General features: G+C 52.6%; 1 protein-coding gene across 2 annotated transcripts; it reads left to right on the top strand.

Moving 5' to 3' along the window:
- Positions 1 to 1,172: 1,172 nt before the first annotated feature.
- On the top strand, positions 1,173 to 15,853 carry ELOB (elongin B). 2 transcript variants are annotated; one of them, XM_085518195.1, is made up of 4 exons: positions 1,173 to 1,276; positions 4,578 to 4,712; positions 7,991 to 8,099; positions 11,557 to 11,690. In XM_085518195.1, the coding sequence occupies exons 1-4, from the start codon at positions 1,274 to 1,276 to the stop codon at positions 11,673 to 11,675; spliced, it is 366 nt and encodes a 121-aa protein (XP_085374321.1). In that variant the 5' UTR covers positions 1,173 to 1,273; the 3' UTR covers positions 11,676 to 11,690. The 2 variants fall into 2 exon arrangements, with proteins under 2 accessions (XP_085374321.1, XP_085374322.1); XM_085518196.1 differs by lacking the exon at positions 11,557 to 11,690 and adding an exon at positions 12,824 to 15,853 and having other exon boundaries at positions 1,174 to 1,276.
- The last annotated feature ends 3,045 nt before the right edge of the window (positions 15,854 to 18,898 follow it).

Here is an 18,898-nt window from a genome sequence, read left to right as displayed (position 1 = left end):
ACCCCATAGAACCCCATAAAGACCCCTTAGGGACCACATATGGCCACATAGACCCATAAGGACCCCATAGGGCCCCATAAGGACCCCACAGTGCCCCATAGGGACACCAAAGACCCATATGGCCCCACAGATCCCATAGAGACCCCATAGACCCTATAGGACCCCATAGGGACCCCATAAGGACCCCATAGAGCCCCATAGACCCATAAGAACCCCATAAAGACCCCATAGGGACCCCATAAGGACCCATAGGGACCCCATATGGCCCCACAGACCCCATAAGGCCCCATAGACCCATAAGGACCCCATAGGGACCCCATAAGGACCCTATAGGGACCCCATATGGCCCCACAGACTACATAGGGCCCCATAGATTCATAAGGACCCCATAGAGACCCAATAGACCCCATAGGGCCCCATAGACCCATAAGGACCCGACAGGGACCCCATATGGCCCTATAGAACCCCATAACACCCCATAGAACCCCATATGACCCCATAACACCCCATAGAACCCCATATAACACCCCATAGGGACACCATATGACCCCATAACACCCCATAAACCCCATATAATACCCCATAGGGACCCCATATGACCCCATAACACCCCATAGAACACCCCATATAACCCCATATAACCCCATATAACCCCATATCCCCCCATATAACCCCATATAACCCATATAACCCCATAACACCCCATAGAACACCCCATATAACCCCATATAACCCCATATAACCCCATATCCCCCCATATAACCCCATATCCCCCCATATCCCCCCATATAACCCCATATAACCCCATATAACCCCATATAACCCCATATAACCCCATATCCCCCCATATAACCCCATATAACCCCATATAACCCCATAACACCCCATATAACCCCATATAACCCCATATAACCCCATAGAACCCCATAGAACCCCATAACGCCCCATAACACCCCATATAACCCATATAACCCCATAGAACCCCATAGAACCCCATATAATACCCCATATAACCCCATATAACCCCATATAATCCCATAACGCCCCATAGAACCCCATAACACCCCACATGTCCCCACAGACCCCATAGATCCCCTATAGAACCTCCCACTCTCCCCTCCCCCAACCCAAGATGGCGGCGCCCACACCGGATGTAGGCGGAGAAACCGGAAGCGGAAGAAATGGAAGGGGGCGGGTCGATGTAATGCAACCGGAAGCGGAAGTAGGGAGCATTTCCTGTCCGCGGGGACTGCTGGGATAGGAACGGAGCGAGATGGTAACGGGGGGGGGGGGGGGATTTAATGGGGTCTCTATGGGGTCCCTATGGGGCTCTATGGGGCTCTATGGTCTCTATGGGTCTCTATGGGGTCCTATGGGGCTCTATGGGGTCTCTATGGGATCTATGGGGTCCTATGGGGCAGTATGGGGCTCTATGGGGTCTCTATGGGGCTCTATAGGGTCTATGGGGTCTCTATGAGCTCTATGGGGTCCTATGGGGCTCTATGGGGTCTCTATGGGGTCCTATGGGGTCTCTATGGGTCTCTATGGGGCTCTGTGGGGTCTCTATGGGGTCTCTATGGGGTCTCTATGGGGTCCTTATGAGTCTATGGGGCTCAATGGGGTCCTATGGGGTCTCTATGGGGTCTCTATGGGGTCTATGGGTCTCTATGGGGTCTATGGGGTCTCTATGGGGTCTATAGGGTCTCTATGGGGCTCTATGGGGTCCTATGGGGTTCCTATGGGGTCCTTATGGGGTCCTATGGGGTCTATGGGGCTCTATGGGGCTCTATGCGGTCTCTATGGGGCACTATGGGGTGTCTTTGGGGTCTCTATGGGGCTCAATGGGGTCCTATAGGGTCTCTATGGGACTCTATGGGGTTCTATGGGGTCTCTATGGGACTCCATGGAGTTCTATGGGGTCCTATGGGGTTCTGTGGGGTTCTGTGGGGCTCTGTGGGGTCTCTATGGGGTCTCTATGGGGTCTCTATGGGGTCTCTATGGGGTCCTTATGAGTCTATGGGGCTCAATGGGGTCCCTATGGGGTCTCTATGGGGCCATAAAGGGAACCTATGGAGTCTATGGGACTCTATGGGGCTCTATGGGGTCCCTATGGGGTCTGTGGGGTCATATGGGGTCCCTATGGGCCCCTATGGGGTCTATGGGTCCATATTGGGTCTATGGGGCCATATGGGGTCCTTATGGTTTTATGGGACCCTATAGGGTCCCTGGGGCTCTATGGGGTGCCTATGGGTTCCCTGTGGGGTCCCTATGGGGTCCTTTTGGGGTCCTTATGGGTCTATGGGGTCCCTATGGGGCCATAAAGGGATCTATGGGGCACTGTGGGATCCCTATGGGGTCCCTATGGGTCTATAGGGCCCTATGGGGTCTGTGGGGTCCCTATGGGTTCCTTATGGGTCTATGAGGCCCTATGGGGTCTGTGGGGTCCCTATGGGGTCCTTATGGATCTATGGGGCTTTATGGGGTCTGTATAGGACGTGTTCCCCATATACCCCACATAACCCCATATAACCCCACATAACCCCATATAACCCCATATCACCCCATATCACCCCATATAACCCCATATATCCCATATCCCCCCCATATAACCCCATATAACCCCATATAACCCCATATAACCCCATATCCCCCCATATAACCCCATATAACCCCATATTACCCCATATAACCCCATATCCCCCCATATAACCCCATATCCCCCCATATACCCCCATATAACCCCATATCCCCCCATATCCCCCCATATAACCCCATATAACCCTATATAACCCCATATAACCCCATATCCCCCCATATAACCCTATATGATCCTATATAACCCTATACAGGACGTGTTCCTGATGATCCGCCGCCATAAGACGACCATATTTACTGATGCCAAGGGAACCCCATAGCACCCCATATAACCCCATATAACCCCATATACCCCCATAGAAACCCATATAACCCCATATAACCCCATATATCCCATATAACCCCATATAACCCCATATATCCCATATAACCCCATATATCCCATATAACCCCATATCCCCCCATATAACCCCATATAACCCCATATATCCCATATAACCCTATATAATCCCATATACCCTATATGATCCCATATAACCCCATATAGGACGTGTTCCTGATGATCCGCCGCCATAAGACGACCATATTTACGGATGCCAAGGGAACCCCATAGCACCCCATAGAACGCCATATAACCCCATATAACCCCATATAACCCCATATAACCCCATATCCCCCCATATCCCCCCATATAACCCCATATAACCCCATATAACCCCATATAACCCCATATCCCCCCATATCCCCCCATATAACCCCATATCCCCCCATATAACCCCATATAACCCCATATAACCCCATATAACCCCATATCCCCCCATATCCCCCCATATAACCCCATATCCCCCCATATAACCCCATATAACCCCATATACCCCCATATAACCCCATATAACCCCATATAACCCCATATAACCCCATATATCCCATATAACCCCATATAACCCCATATAACCCCATATAACCCCATATAACCCCATATAACCCCATATCCCCCCATATCCCCCCATATAACCCCATATAACCCCATATAACCCCATATAACCCCATATCCCCCCATATCCCCCCATATAACCCCATATCCCCCCATATAACCCCATATAACCCCATATAACCCCATATAACCCCATATCCCCCCATATCCCCCCATATAACCCCATATCCCCCCATATAACCCCATATAACCCCATATACCCCCATATAACCCCATATAACCCCATATAACCCCATATAACCCCATATATCCCATATAACCCCATATAACCCCATATAACCCCATATAACCCCATATAACCCCATATAACCCCATATCCCCCCATATCCCCCCATATAACCCCATATAACCCCATATAACCCCATATAACCCCATATCCCCCCATATCCCCCCATATAACCCCATATCCCCCCATATAACCCCATATAACCCCATATAACCCCATATAACCCCATATCCCCCCATATCCCCCCATATAACCCCATATCCCCCCATATAACCCCATATAACCCCATATAACCCCATATCCCCCCATATAACCCTATACAACCCCATACAACCCCATATAACCCCATATAACCCCATATCACCCCATATAACCCCATATAACCCCATATAACCCTCCATATAACCCCATATCCCCCCATATACCCCCATATCCCCCCATATAACCCCATATAACCCCATATAACCCCATATAACCCCATATAACCCCATATAGCCCCATATAACCCTATATGATCCCATATAACCCCATATAACCCCATATAACCCCATATAACCCTATAAGGCCCCATATAACCCCATATAACCCCATATCCCCCCATATAACCCCATATAACCCCATATCCCCCCATATAACCCCATATATCCCATATATCCCATATAACCCCATATAACCCCATATATCCCCATATAACCCCATATCCCCCCATATAACCCCATATAACCCCATATAACCCCATATAACCCCATATATCCCATACAGGACGTGTTCCTGATGATCCGCCGCCATAAGACGACCATATTTACTGATGCCAAGGAGTCCAGCACCGTGTTGGAGCTCAAAAGGATCGTGGAAGGGATCCTAAAACGGCCCCCGGAGGAACAGAGGCTCTATAAGGTGGGATCTATGGGGCCTATGGGGTCTATGGGGTCTCTATGGGGCTTTATGGGGTCTATGGGGTCTCTATGGGGTCCTATGGGGCTCTATGGGGTCTCTATGGGGCTTTATGTGGTCCTATAGGGTCTATGGGGTTCTATAGGTTCTCTATGAGGTCTATGGGGTCTCTATGGGGCTCTATGGGGTCTCTATGGGGTCTCTATGGGGCTTTATGGGGTCTATGGGGTCCTATGGGGCTCTATGGGGTCTCTATGGGGCTCTATGGGGTCTCTATGGGGCTCTATGGGGTCTATAGGGCCTCTGTGGGGCTCTATGGGGTCTATGGGGTTCTATAGGTTCTCTATGAGGTCTATGGGTCCTATGGGGTCTCTGTAGGTTCTCTATGAGGTCTATGGGTCCTATGGGGTCTCTATAGGGTCCTATGGGGTCTCTATGGGGCTCTATAGGGTCCTATTGGGGTCTATGGGGTCTCTATAGGGTCCTATGGGGTCTCTATAGGGTCTATGGGGTCTCTATAGGGTCCTATTGGGGTCTATGGGCTCTATAATGTGGGAGTTATGGGGTCTATGGGGTCTGTAGGGTCTATGGGATCTCTATGGGGTCCTATGGGGTCTATGGGGCTCTATGGGGTCTCTATGGGGCTCTATGGGGTCTCTATGGGCTCTATGGGGTGTCTATGGGGCTCTATGGGGTCTCTATGGGGCTCTATAGGGTGTCTATGGGGCTCTATGGGGTCTCTATGGGCTCTATGGGGCTCTATGGGTCTTTATGGGGTTTCTATGGGGTCCTATGGGGCTTTATGGGGTTTCTATGGGGTCTCTATAGGGCTTTATGGGGTCTATGGGGTCCTATGGGGCTCTATGGGGTCTCTATGGGCTCTATGGGGCTCTATGGGTCTTTATGGGGTTTCTATGGGGTCCTATGGGGCTTTATGGGGCTCTATGGGGTCTCTATAGGGTCTCTATGGGGCTCTATGGGGTCTATAGGGTCTCTATGGGGTCTATGGGGCTCTATGGGGTCCTATGGGGCTCTATGGGCGTTTATGGGGTTTCTATGGGGTCTATGGGGCTCTATAGGGTCTGTGGGGTTTATGGGGTCTCTATGGGGTCTATAGGGTTTCTATGGGGTCTATAGGGTTTCTATGGGGCTCTATGGGCCTTTATGGGGTCCTATGGTTCTCTATGGGGTCTCTATGGGGTCTCTATGGGGCTCTATGGGGTCTATAGGGTCTCTATGGGGCTCTTTGGGGCTCTATGGGGCTCTATGGGGCTTTATGGGGCTCTGTGGGTCTCTATGGGGTCTCTATAGGGTCTATAGGGTCTATGGGGTTCTATAGGTTCTCTATGGGGTCTCTATGGGGCTCTGTGGGTCTCTATGGGGTTTCTATAGGGTCTATGGGGTCTATAGGGTCCTATTGGGGTCTATGGGGTCTCTATAGGGTCCTATGGGGTCTCTATGGGGTCCTATGGGGTTCTATGGGGTCTCTATTGGGTCCTATGGGGTTCTGTGGGTCTCTATGGGGTTTCTATAGGGTCTATGGGGTTCTATAGGTTTTCTATGAGGTCTATGGGGTCTCTATGGGGCTCTGTGGGGTCTCTATGGGTCTCTATGAGGCTCTATGGGGTCTATGGGGTCTATAGGGTCCTATGGGACTCTGTGGGGTCTCTGTGGGGTCCTATGGGGCTCTATGGGGTCTCTATGGGGTCTATAGGGTCTATGGGGTTCTATAGGTTCTCTATGGGGTCCCTATGGGGCTCTGTGGGTCTCTATGGGGTTTCTATAGGGTCTATGGGGTCTATAGGGTCCTATTGGGGTCTATGGGGCTCTATAGGGTCTCTATGGGGCTCTTTGGGGCTCTATGAGGTCTCTGTGGGGTCCTATGGGGCTTTATGGGTCTCTATGGGGTCTCTATGGGGTCTCTATGGGGCTTTATGTGGTCCTATAGGGTCTATGGGGTTCTATAGGTTCTCCATGGGGTCCCTATGGGGTCTCTATGGGGTCTATGAGATTCTATAGGTTCTCTATGGGGTCTATGGGGTCCTATGGGGTTCTATGGGGTCTCTATGGGGTCTATGGGGTCTCTATGAGGTCTATGGGGTCTATGGGGTCTCTATAGGGTCCTATGGGGCTCTATGGGGTCTCTATGGGGTCTCTATGGGGCTCTATGGGGTTTCTATGGGGTCTGTAGGGTCTCTATGGGGTTTCTATAGGGTCTATGGGGTCTATAGGTTCTCTATGGGGTCTATGGGGTCTCTATGGGGTCCTGTGGGGTCTCTATGGGGCTCTGTGGGGTCTCTATGGGGCTCTATAGGGTCTCTATGGGACTCTGTAGGGTCTCTGTGGGGCTCTATGGGGTCCTATGGGGCTCTATGGGGTTTCTATGGGGTCCTATGGGGTCTATGGGGCTCTATGGGCCTTTATGGGGCTCTATGAGGTCTATGGGGCTTTATGAGGCTCTGTGGTTCTCTATGGGGTTTCTATGGGGTCTATGGGGCTCTATGGGGTCTCTATGGGTCTTTATGGGGTCCTGTGGGGGACTATGGAGATCTATGGGGTTGCTATGGGGTCTGTGGGGCTTTATGGGGTCCTATGGGTCTCTATGGGGTCTCTATGGGGTCTATAGGGGCTCTATGGGGCTCTATGTGGTCTATGGGGTCTCTATGGGGTCTCTATGGGGTCTCTATGGGGCTTTATGGGGTCCTATGGGGTCTCTATGGGGCTCTATGGGGTCTATAGGCTCTCTATGGGGTCTGTGGGGCTCTATGGGGCTCTGTGGGGTCTATGGGGTCTCTATGGGGCTCTATGGGGTCTATGGAGCTCTATGGGGTCTATGGGGCTCTATGGGGTTCTATGTGGTCTATAGGGTCTCTATGGGGTCTATGGGGTCTCTATGGGGATCTATGGGGTCTCTATGGGGTCTATGGGGTCCCTATGGGGTCCCACTGTCCCTATATGTCCCTATGTGTCTATGGGGTCTCTATGGGGTCTCTATGGGGTCTCACTGTCCCTATATGTCCCTATGTGTCTATGGGGTCTATGGGGTCCCTATGGGGTCTCACTGTCCCTATATGTCCCTATGTGTCTATGGGGTTTTTATGGGGTCTCTATGGGGCTCTATGGGGTCCCTATGGGGTCTATGGGGTCTCTATGGGGTCTCTGTTGGGTCTATAGGGCCTCTATGGGGTCTATGGGGTTTCTATGGGCTCTATGGGGTCCCTATGGGGTCTATGGGGTCCCTATGGGGTCTCACTGTCCCTATATGTGGCTGTGCCCCACAGGACGAGCAGCTGTTGGACGACTCGAAGACGTTGGGGGACTGTGGGTTCACCAGCCAAACAGCCAGACCTCAGGCACCCGCCACCGTGGGGCTGGCGCTGCGCAACGCAGGTCTGACCCACAACTTATGGGGCTCTATGGGGCACTTATGGGGCAGGGGAGGCACTTATGGGGCCACTTATGGGGCAGGGGGGTCACTTATGGGGCAGGGAGGTGGGTTTTGGGGGGGATTTGGGGTCACTTATGGGGCAGGGAGGCGGTAAGGGGGGCTGAGAGGGGGGTTTGGGGGTCACTTATGGGGCAGGGAGTGGGAATGGGGGCACTTATGGGGCAGGGAGGAGGAATGGGGTCACTTATGGGGCAGGGAAGGGGGTTATGGGGGGATTTGGGGGCACTTATGGGGGATTTGTGGGCATTTAGGGGGGATTTGGGGTCACTTATGGGGCAGGGAGGAGGAATGGGGGCACTTATGGGGCAGGGGTAGTCACTTATGGGGCAGGGAGGGGGGTTGGGGGGCAGTTAGACCTCAGGCACCCGCCACCGTGGGGCTGGCGCTGCGCAACGCAGGTCTGACCCACAACTTATGGGGCTCTATGGGGCACTTATGGGGCAGGGAAGGGGTTATGGGGGTCTGGGAGGGGGAATGGGGGCACTTATGGGGCAGGGGGGTCACTTATGGGGCAGGGAAGGGCATTTAGGAGGGATTTGGGGTCACTTATGGGGGATTTGGGGGCATTTAGGGGGGGTTTGGGGTCACTTATGGGGCATGGAGGAGGAATGGGGGCACTTATGTGGCAGGGGGGTCACTTATGGGGCAGGGAGGGGGAATGGGGGCACTTATGGGGCAGGGAGGGGGAATGGGGGCACTTATGGGGCAGGGAAGGGCATTTAGGGGGGATTTGGGGTCACTTATGGGGGATTTGGGGGCATTTAGGGGGGATTTGGGGTCACTTATGGGGGATTGGGGGTCACTTATGGGGCAGGAAGGGGCACTTATGGGGCAGGAGGGGGGAATGGGGGAGATTTGGGGTCACTTATGGGGCAGGGAGGTGGTAAGGGGGGCTGAGAGGGGGGTTTGGGGGTCACTTATGGGGCAGGGAGGGGGAATGGGGTCACTTATGGGGCAGGGAAGGGCATTTAGGGTTGATTTGGGGTCACTTATGGGGGATTCATGGGCATTTAGGGGGGGTTTGGGGTCACTTATGGGGCAGAGAGGGGGAGAATGGGACACTTATGGGGCAGGGGAGGCACTTATGGGGCAGGGGTAGTCACTTATGGGGCAGGGAGGGGGGGAATGGGGGCATTTAGGGGGGATTTGGGGTCACTTATGGGGCAGGGAGGGGGGTTGGGGGGCAGTTAGACCACAGGCACCCGCCACCGTGGGGCTGGCGCTGCGCAATGCAGGTCTGACCCACAACTTATGGGGCTCTATGGGGCACTTATGGGGCAGGGAGGGGGGTTTTGGGGGGGATTTGGGGTCACTTATGGGGCAGGGAGGCGGTAAGGGGGGCTGAGAGGGGGGTTTGGGGGTCACTTATGGGGCAGGGAGGGGGAATGGGGGCACTTATGGGGCAGGGAAGGGCATTTAGGGTTGATTTGGGGTCACTTATGGGGGATTCATGGGCATTTAGGGGGGATTTGGGGTCACTTATGGGGCAGAGAGGGGGAATAGGGGCAGTTAGACCACAGGCACCCGCCACCGTGGGGCTGGCGCTGCGCAATGCAGGTCTGACCCACAACTTATGGGGCTCTATGGGGCAGGAGGGGTCACTTATGGGGCAGGGAGGGGGGTTTTGGGGGGGATTCATGGGCATTTAGGGGGGATTTGGGGTCACTTATGGGGCTGGGAGAAGGAATGGGGGCACTTACGGGGCAGGGAGGGGGCATTTAGGGGGGTTTGGGGTCACTTATGGGGCAGGGAGAAGGAATGGGGGTCACTTATGGGGCAGGGAGGGGGTTTGGGGGGCAGTTAGACCTCAGGCACCCGCCACCGTGGGGCTGGCGCTGCGCAATGCAGGTCTGACCCACAACTTATGGGGCTCTATGGGGCACTTATGGGGCAGGAGGGGTCACTTATGGGGCAGGGAGGGGGAATGGGGGCACTTATGGGGCAGGGAGGGGGGTTTTGGGGGGGATTTGGGGTCACTTATGGGGCAGGGAGGCGGTAAGGGGGGTTGAGAGGGGGGTTTGGGGGTCACTTATGGGGCAGGGAGGGGGAATGGGGGCACTTATGGGGCAGGGGGGTCACTTATGGGGCAGGGAAGGGCATTTAGGGGGGATTTGGGGTCACTTATGGGGGATTTGGGGGCATTTAGGGGGGATTTGGGATCAATTATGGGGGATTTGGGGTCACTTATGGGGCAGAGAGGGGGAGAATGGGACACTTATGGGGCAGGGGGGGCACTTTTGGGGCAGGGGTAGTCACTTATGGGGCAGGGAGGGGGGGAATGGGGGTCTGGGAGGGGGAATGGGGTCACTTATGGGGCAGGGAGGGGGGTTGTGGGGCAGTCAGACCTCAGGCACCCGCCACCGTGGGGCTGGCGCTGCGCAATGCAGGTCTGACCCACAACTTATGGGGCTCTATGGGGTAGGAGGGGTCACTTATGGGGCAGGGAGGGGGAATGGGGGGCAGGGAGGGGGGTTTTGGGGGGTATTTGGGGGCATTTAGGGGGGATTTGGGGTCACTTATGGGGCAGGGAGGGGGAATGGGGGCACTTATGGGGCAGGGGGGGTCACTTATGGGGCAGGGAGGTGGCTTTGGGGGCAGTTATGGGGGTTATAGGGGGATTTGGGGGTCACTTATGGGGCAGGGTCCATTTTGGGGCCATTTTGGACCCATTTTAGGTCCTTTTAGGGCCATTTTGGAGCCATTTGTTCCCATTTGTGTTGATTTTGGGTTGATTTGTGGTGATTTTGGTCCATTTGTGGTTGCAGACGAGTGTTTTGAGGCTCATTTTAGTCCCTTTTAGACCCATTTTAGTCCCTTTTGGACCCATTTTGGTCCCATTTTAGGTCCTTTTGGGGCCATTTTGGACCCATTTGAGCCCCATTTTGGGTCCTTTTAGGGCCATTTTGGTCCCATTTGGACCCATTTTAGTCCCTTTTGGACCCATTTTGGTCCCATTTGGGGCCATTTTGGTCCCATTTGGGGCCATTTTGGTCCCATTTTGGGTCCTTTTAGGGCAATTTTGGTCCCATTTGGACCCATTTTATTCCCTTTTGGGGCCATTTGGGGTTCTTTTAGGGCCATTTTGGGCTCATTTGGGGCCATTTTGGACCCATTTGGACCCATTTTAGTCCCTTTTGGACCCATTTCGGGTCCTTTTAGGGCCATTTTAGTCCCATTTTGGACCCATTTTAGTCCCTTTTGGACCCATTTTGGTCCCATTTGGGGCCATTTTGGGTCCTTTTAGGGCCATTTTGGACCCATTTTAGTCCCGTTTGGACCCATTTTAGTCCCTTTTGGACCCATTTTGGTCCCATTTTAGGTCCTTTTGGGGCCATTTTGTTCCCATTTGTGTTGATTTTGGGTTGATTTCAGCTGATTTTGGTCCATTTGTGGTTGCAGACGAGTGTTTTGAAGCTCATTTTAGTCCCATTTGGACCCATTTTAGTCCCTTTTGGACCCATTTTAGTCCCTTTTGGACCCATTTTAGTCCCTTTTGGGGCCATTTTGGGTCCTTTTAGGGCCATTTAGGGCCATTTTGGACCCATTTGTTCCCATTTCTGTTGATTTTGGATCGATTTTGTGTTGATTTTGGGTTGATTTCTGGTGATTTTGGTCCATTTGTGGTTGCAGACGAGTGTTTTGAAGCTCATTTTGGGCCCATTTGGACCCATTTTAATCCCTTTTGGACCCATTTTGGGTCCTTTTAGGGCCATTTTGGTCCCATTTGGGTCCATTTTGGTCCCATTTTGGGTCCTTTTAGGGCAATTTTGGACCCATTTTAGTCCCTTTTGGACCCATTTTGGTCCCATTTTAGGTCCTTTTGGGGTCATTTTGGGCTCATTTTAGTCCCTTTTAGACCCATTTTAGTCCCATTTTAGTCCCTTTTGGACCCATTTTAGTCCCTTTTGGACCCATTTTGGGCTCATTTGGGGCCATTTTGGACTCATTTGTTCCCATTTCAGTTGATTTTGGGTTGATTTGTGTTGATTTTGGTCCATTTGTGGTTGCAGACGAGTGTTTTGAAGCTCATTTTGGTCCCATTTGGACCCATTTTAGTCCCTTTTGGACCCATTTCGGGTCCTTTTAGGGCCATTTTAGTCCCATTTTGGACCCATTTTAGTCCCTTTTGGACCCATTTTGGTCCCATTTTAGGTCCTTTTAGGGCCATTTTGTTCCCATTTGTGTTGATTTTGGGTTGATTTCTGGTGATTTTGGTCCATTTCTGGTTGCAGACGAGTGTTTTGAAGCTCATTTTAGTCCCTTTTGGACCCATTTTAGTCCCATTTTGGGTCATTTTGGGCTCATTTGGGCCCCATTTTGGGTCCTTTTAGGGCCATTTTGGACCCATTTTAATCCAATTTGGGGCCATTTTGGATCCTTTTAGGACCATTTTGGACCCATTTTAGTCCCATTTGGACCCATTTTGCTCCCATTTGGGGCCATTTGGGGTCCTTTTAGGGCCATTTTGGTCCCATTTGGACCCATTTTAGGTCCTTTTGGGGTCCTTTTAGGGCCATTTTGGACCCATTTTGGGTCCTTTTAGGGCCATTTTGGACCCATTTTGGGTCCTTTTAGGGCCATTTTGGACCCATTTGTTCCCATTTCTGTTGATTTTGTGCTGATTTTGGGTTGATTTGTGTTGATTTTGGTCCATTTCTCCATGCAGACGAGTGTTTTGAAGCTCTTCGCATCGACTCCTTTTCCAGCCCCCCCGAACTCCCCGATGTGATGAAACCCCAGGACTCGGCCGGGGGCGCCAACGAGACCCCAGTGCAGTGACCCCATAAGGACCCCATTAGAACCCCAAATACCCCATAGAAACCCAAATACCCCCTTTATAACCCCAAATACCCCCCCATAACCTTAATACCAACGAGACCCCAGTGCAGTGACCCCATAGGGACCCCATTATAACCCCAAATACCCCAATACCCCCCATAAACCCCCATTATAACCCCAAATACCCCAATACCCCCCCATAAACCCCCATAGAACCCCAAATACCCCCCCATAAACCCAAATACCCCCATTATAACCCCAAATACCACCCCATAAACCCTAATACCCCATAGAAACCCAAATACCCCCTTTATAACCCCAAATACCCCCATTATAAACCCAAATACCCCATAGAAACCCAAATACCCCATACAAACCCAAATACCCCCATTATAAACCCAAATACCCCATAGAAACCCAAATACCCCCTTTATAACCCCAAATACCCCCTTTATAACCCCAAATACCCCCCCATAACCTTAATACCAACGAGACCCCAGTGCAGTGACCCCATAGGGACCCCATTATAACCCCAAATACCCCAATACCCCCCATAAACCCCCATTATAACCCCAAATACCCCAATACCCCCCCATAAACCCCCATAGAACCCCAAATACCCCCCCATAAACCCAAATACCCCCATTATAACCCCAAATACCACCCCATAAACCCTAATACCCCATAGAAACCCAAATACCCCCTTTATAACCCCAAATACCCCCATTATAAACCCAAATACCCCATAGAAACCCAAATACCCCATACAAACCCAAATACCCCCATTATAAACCCAAATACCCCATAGAAACCCAAATACCCCCTTTATAACCCCAAATACCCCCTTTATAACCCCAAATACCACCCCATAACCTTAATACCAACGAGACCCCAGTGCAGTGACCCTATAAGGACCCCATTAGAACCCCAAATACCCCAATACCCCCCCATAAAACCCCATTATAACCCCATATACCCCCCCAGAACCCAAATACCCCCATTATAACCCTAAATACCCCCCCATAACCCCATAAAACCCCATAGAACCCCAAATACCCCAATACCCCCCCATAAACCCCCATTATAACCCCAAATACCCCCCCAGAACCCAAATACCCCCATTATAACCCTAAATACCCCCCCATAGTCCCAGGGGGGCCAACGAGACCCCAGTGCAGTGACCCCATAAGGACCCCATTAGAACCCCAAATACCCCAATACCCCCCCATAAAACCCCATAGAAACCCAAATACCCCAATACCCCCCCATAAACCCCCATAGAACCCCAAATACCCCCCCATAAACCCAATTCCCCCCCCATAAACCTAAATACCCCCCCATAAACCCAAAATACCCCCTCCGAACCCCATAAAACCCCATAGCCACAAATACCCCCCCATAACCCCAAATACCGCCATTATAAACCCAAATACCCCCATTATAAACCCAAATACCCCCATTATAAACCCAAATACCCCCCCCATAAACCCAAATTCCCTCCCAGAACCCCATAGCCTTCAATACCCCCCCATAAAACCCCATAGCCTTAAGTACCCCCCCATAACCCCAAATACCGCCATTATAAACCCAAATACCCCATAGAAACCCAAATACCACCCCATAAACACAAATACCCCCATTATAAACCCAAATACCCCCATTATAAACCCAAATACCCCATTACAGCCCCAAATACCCCAATACCCCCCCATAAAACCCCATAGAGCCCCCAATACCCCGTATATAACCCCAAATACCCCCCCAGAACCCAAATACCCCCATTATAACCCTAAATACCCCCCCATAACCCCATAAAACCCCATAACCCCAAATACCCCATTATAGCCCTAAATACCCCCCCATAGTCCCAGGGGGGCCAACGAGACCCCTGTCCAGTGACCCCATAAAGACCCCATTACAGCCCCAAATACCACCCCATAAACCCAAAGTACCCCCCCATAACCCTAATATCAACGAGACCCCAGTGCAGTGACCCCATAAGGACCCCATACAAACCCAAATACCCCATAGAAACCCAAATACCCCATAGAAACCCAAATACCCCCCCATAAACCCAAATACCCCCATTATAAACCCAAATACCCCCCATAAACCCAAATACCGCCATTATAAACCCAAATACCCCCATTATAAACCCAAATACCCCCCCATAAACCCAAATACCCCCCCATAACCCCAAATACCCCCCCATAAAACCCCATAGCCACAAATACCCCCTATATAACCCCAAATACCCCCATTATAACCCTAAATACCCCCCCAGAACCCCATATACCCCCCCAGAACCCCATAAAACCCCATAAACCCCAAATACCCCCAATACCCCCCCATAAAACCCCATAGCCCCAAATACCCCCATTATAAACCCAAATACCCCATTACAGCCCCAAATACCCCCATACCCCCCCATAAAACCCCATAGAACCCCAAATACCCCATAGAAACCCAAATACCCCCCAGAACCCAAAATATCCCCCCATAACCCCATAAAACCCCATAGCCACAAATACCCCCCATAACCCCAAATACCCCATAACCACAACCCCATAACACCCCATAGCCCCCAACACCCCCCCATAAACCCAAATACCCCCCCATTAAACCCCATAGCCCCAAATACCCCCCCATAAAACCCCATAGCCCCAAATACCCCCCCATAAAACCCCATAGCCCCAAATACCCCCCCATAAAACCCCATAGCCCCAAATACCCCCCCATAAAACCCCATAGCCCCATTAAACCCCATAACCCCAAATCCCCCCCCACAACCCCATAACCCCATTAAACCCCATAACCCCAAATCCCACCCCATAACCCCATATCCCATCCCATAACCCTATAGGGATCTCATCTCCCCCCCCCGACCCTATAAAATAAAGCTCTACACGTTGGTCTACCCCTGAAATCTCATTAATGGGGTCTGGGGTCCCAATAGGGTTTGGGGTCTTTAATAGGGTCTGGGGGGGTCTTAATATGGGGGTCCCAATAGGGTTTGGGGTCCCAATAAGGTTTGGGGGCTCTTAATAGGGTTTGGGGTCTTTAATAGGGTTTGGGGTCCCAATAGGGTTGGGGTCTGAATAGGGTCAGGGGGTCCCATTGGGGTCCCAATAGGGTTTGGGGTCTTAATAGTGTCTGGGGTCTTTAATAGGGTCTGGGGGGGTCTTAATATGGGGATCCCAATAAGGTTTGGGAGGGTCCCAATAGGGTCTGGGGTCTTTAATAGGGTTTGGGATCTTTAATAGGGTCTGGGAGGGGGGTCTTAATATGGGGGTCCCAATAGGGTCTGGGGTCTTAATAGGATTTGGGGTCCCAATAGGGTCTGGGGTCTTAATAGGATTTGGGGTCTCAATAGGGTTGGGGTCTTATTAGGGTCTGGGGGTCCCATGGGGGTCCCAATAGGGTTTAGGGTCTCAATAGGGTTTAGGGTCTCAATAGGGTTTAGGGTCTCAATAGGGTCTGGGGTCTTAATAGGGTCTTGGGGTTTAATATGGGGGTCCCAATAGGGTTTGGGGTCCCAATAGGACCAGGGGGTTTAATATGGGGGGTCCCAATAGGATTTGGGGGTCCCATGGGGAGATGTGGGTCCCATAAGGGGGTCCCATGGGGTGATGTGGGTCCCATAAGGGGGTCCCAATAGGACTTGGGGGTCCCATGGGGAGATGTGGGTCCCATAAAGGGGTCCCAAGGGGACTTGGGGGTCCCATAGAGGGGACTTGGGGGTCCCAATAGGATTTGGGGGTCCCATGGGGAGATGTGGGTCCTATAAAGGGGTCCCAAGGGAACTTGGGGGTCCCGTGGGGAGATGTGGGTCCCATAAGGGGGGAATTGGGGGTCCCATGGGGAGATGTGGGTCCCATAGGTGGGTCCTATGGGGAGATGTGGGTCCCATGGGGCGACTTGGGTCCTATAAAGGGGTCCCAATTGTGGGGACTTGGGGGTCCCATGGGGAGATGTGGGTCCCATAAGGGGGTCCCATGGGGAGATGTGGGTCCTATATGGGGGTCCCAAGGGAACTTGGGGGTCCCATGGGGTGATGTGGGTCCCATAGGGGGGTCATAAGGGACTTGGGGGTCCCATAATGGGGTCCAAGGAGATTCGGGGGTCCCATGGGGTAATGTCGGTCCCATAGGTGGGTCCTATGGGGAGATGTGGGTCCCATGGGGCGACTTGGGTCCTATAAAGGGTCCCAATAGGATTAGGGGGTCCCATGGGGAGATGTGGGTCCCAATAGGATTTGGGGGTCCCATGGGGAGATGTGGGTCCCAATAGGATTTGGGGGTTCTGTGGGGAGATGTGGGTCCCATTAGGGGGGACTTGGGGGTCCCATGGGGAGATGTGGGTCCCATAGGGGGGTCATAAGGGACTTGGGGGTCCCATGGGTGTATGTGGGCCCCATAGGGGGGTCATAAGGGACTTGGGGGTTCCATGGGGTGATGTGGGTCCCATAGAGGGGACTTGGGGGTCCCATGGGGAGATGTGGGTACTATAAAGGGGTCCCAAGGGGACTTGGGGGTCCCATGGGGCAATGTGGGTCCCAGTAGGATTTGGGGGTCCTGTGGGGAGATGTGGGTCCCATAGGGGGTCCCATGGGGAGATGTGGGTCCTATATGGGGGTCCCAAGGGAACTTGGGGGTCCCATGGGGAGATGTGGGTCCTATATGGGGGTCCCAAGGGAACTTGGGGGTCCCATGGGCCGATGTGGGTCCCATAGTGGGGTCCCATGTGTGGCTGTGGGGCAGTGGGGTAGTTGTGGGGTGGTTGTGGGGTGGTTGTGTGGTGGTTGTGGGGTGTTTGTGGGGTACCGGGGTGGCTCCTCCTGCGCTGTGGATCCATTTGGGGGGGGGTCCAGGCGGCGATCCGAGCTGATGTGGGGCAATAGGGGCAGTTGGGGGGCACATGTGGGGCAGAAAAGGCAGTTGTGGGGCAATAGGGGCAGATATGGGGCAATAGGAGCAGATGTGGGGCAATAGGGCCAGTTATGGGGCAATAGGGGAAGTTATGGGGCACATGTGGGGCAGAAAGGGCAGTTGTGGGGCAATAGGGGCAGATATGGGGCAATAGGGGCAGATGTGGGGCAATAGGGCCAGTTATGGGGCAATAGTGGAAGTTATGGGGCACATGTGGGGCAGAAAGGGCAGTTGTGGGGCAATAGGAGCAGTTATGGGGTGGATATGGGGCACTTATGGGGTAGATATAAGGCACTTACGGGGCAGATATGGGGCAATAGTGGCACTTATGGGGCAATAGGGGCAGTTATGGGGCAATAGGGGCGGTTATGGGGTGGATATGGGGCAGTAGGGGCAGTTATGGGGCAATAGGGGCAGTTATGGGGCAATAGGGGCAGTTATGGGGCAGATATGGGGCAGATGTGGGGCAGTTGTGGGGCAATAGGGGCAGTTATGGGGTAGATATAAGGCACTTATGGGGCAGATATGGGGCAATAGTGGCACTTATGGGGCAACAGGGGCAGTTATGGGGTGGATATGGGGCAGTAGGGGCAGTTATGGGGCAGATATGGGGCAGTAGGGGCAGTTATGGGGCAGATGTGGGGCAGTTGTGGGGCAACAGGGGCAGTTATGGGGTGGATATGGGGTAGTTATGGGGCAATACGGCCAGTTATGGGGCAATAGGGGAAGTTATGGGGCAGATATGGGGCAGTAGGGCCAGTTGTGGGGCAACAGGGGCAGTTATGGGGCAATAGGGGCAGATATGGGGCAACAGGGGCAGTTATGGGGTGGATATGGGGCAGTTATGGGGCAATAGGTGCAGTTATGGGGCAGATATGGGGCAGTTATGAGGCAATAGGGACAGTTACGGGGCAGTAGTGTTACTTATGGGGCAACAGTGGCACTTATGGGGTGGATACGGGGCAGTAGGGCCAGTTGTGGGGCAATAGGGGCAGTTATGGGGTGGATATTGGGCAGTTATGGGGCAGTAGTGG

The sequence above is a fragment of the Coturnix japonica genome, chromosome 17 (genome assembly GCF_054131305.1).
Source record: "Coturnix japonica strain WE chromosome 17, WE-NBRP24, whole genome shotgun sequence".
Taxonomy (NCBI): domain Eukaryota; kingdom Metazoa; phylum Chordata; class Aves; order Galliformes; family Phasianidae; genus Coturnix; species Coturnix japonica.
This window is presented reverse-complemented; position numbering and strand designations above follow the sequence as displayed.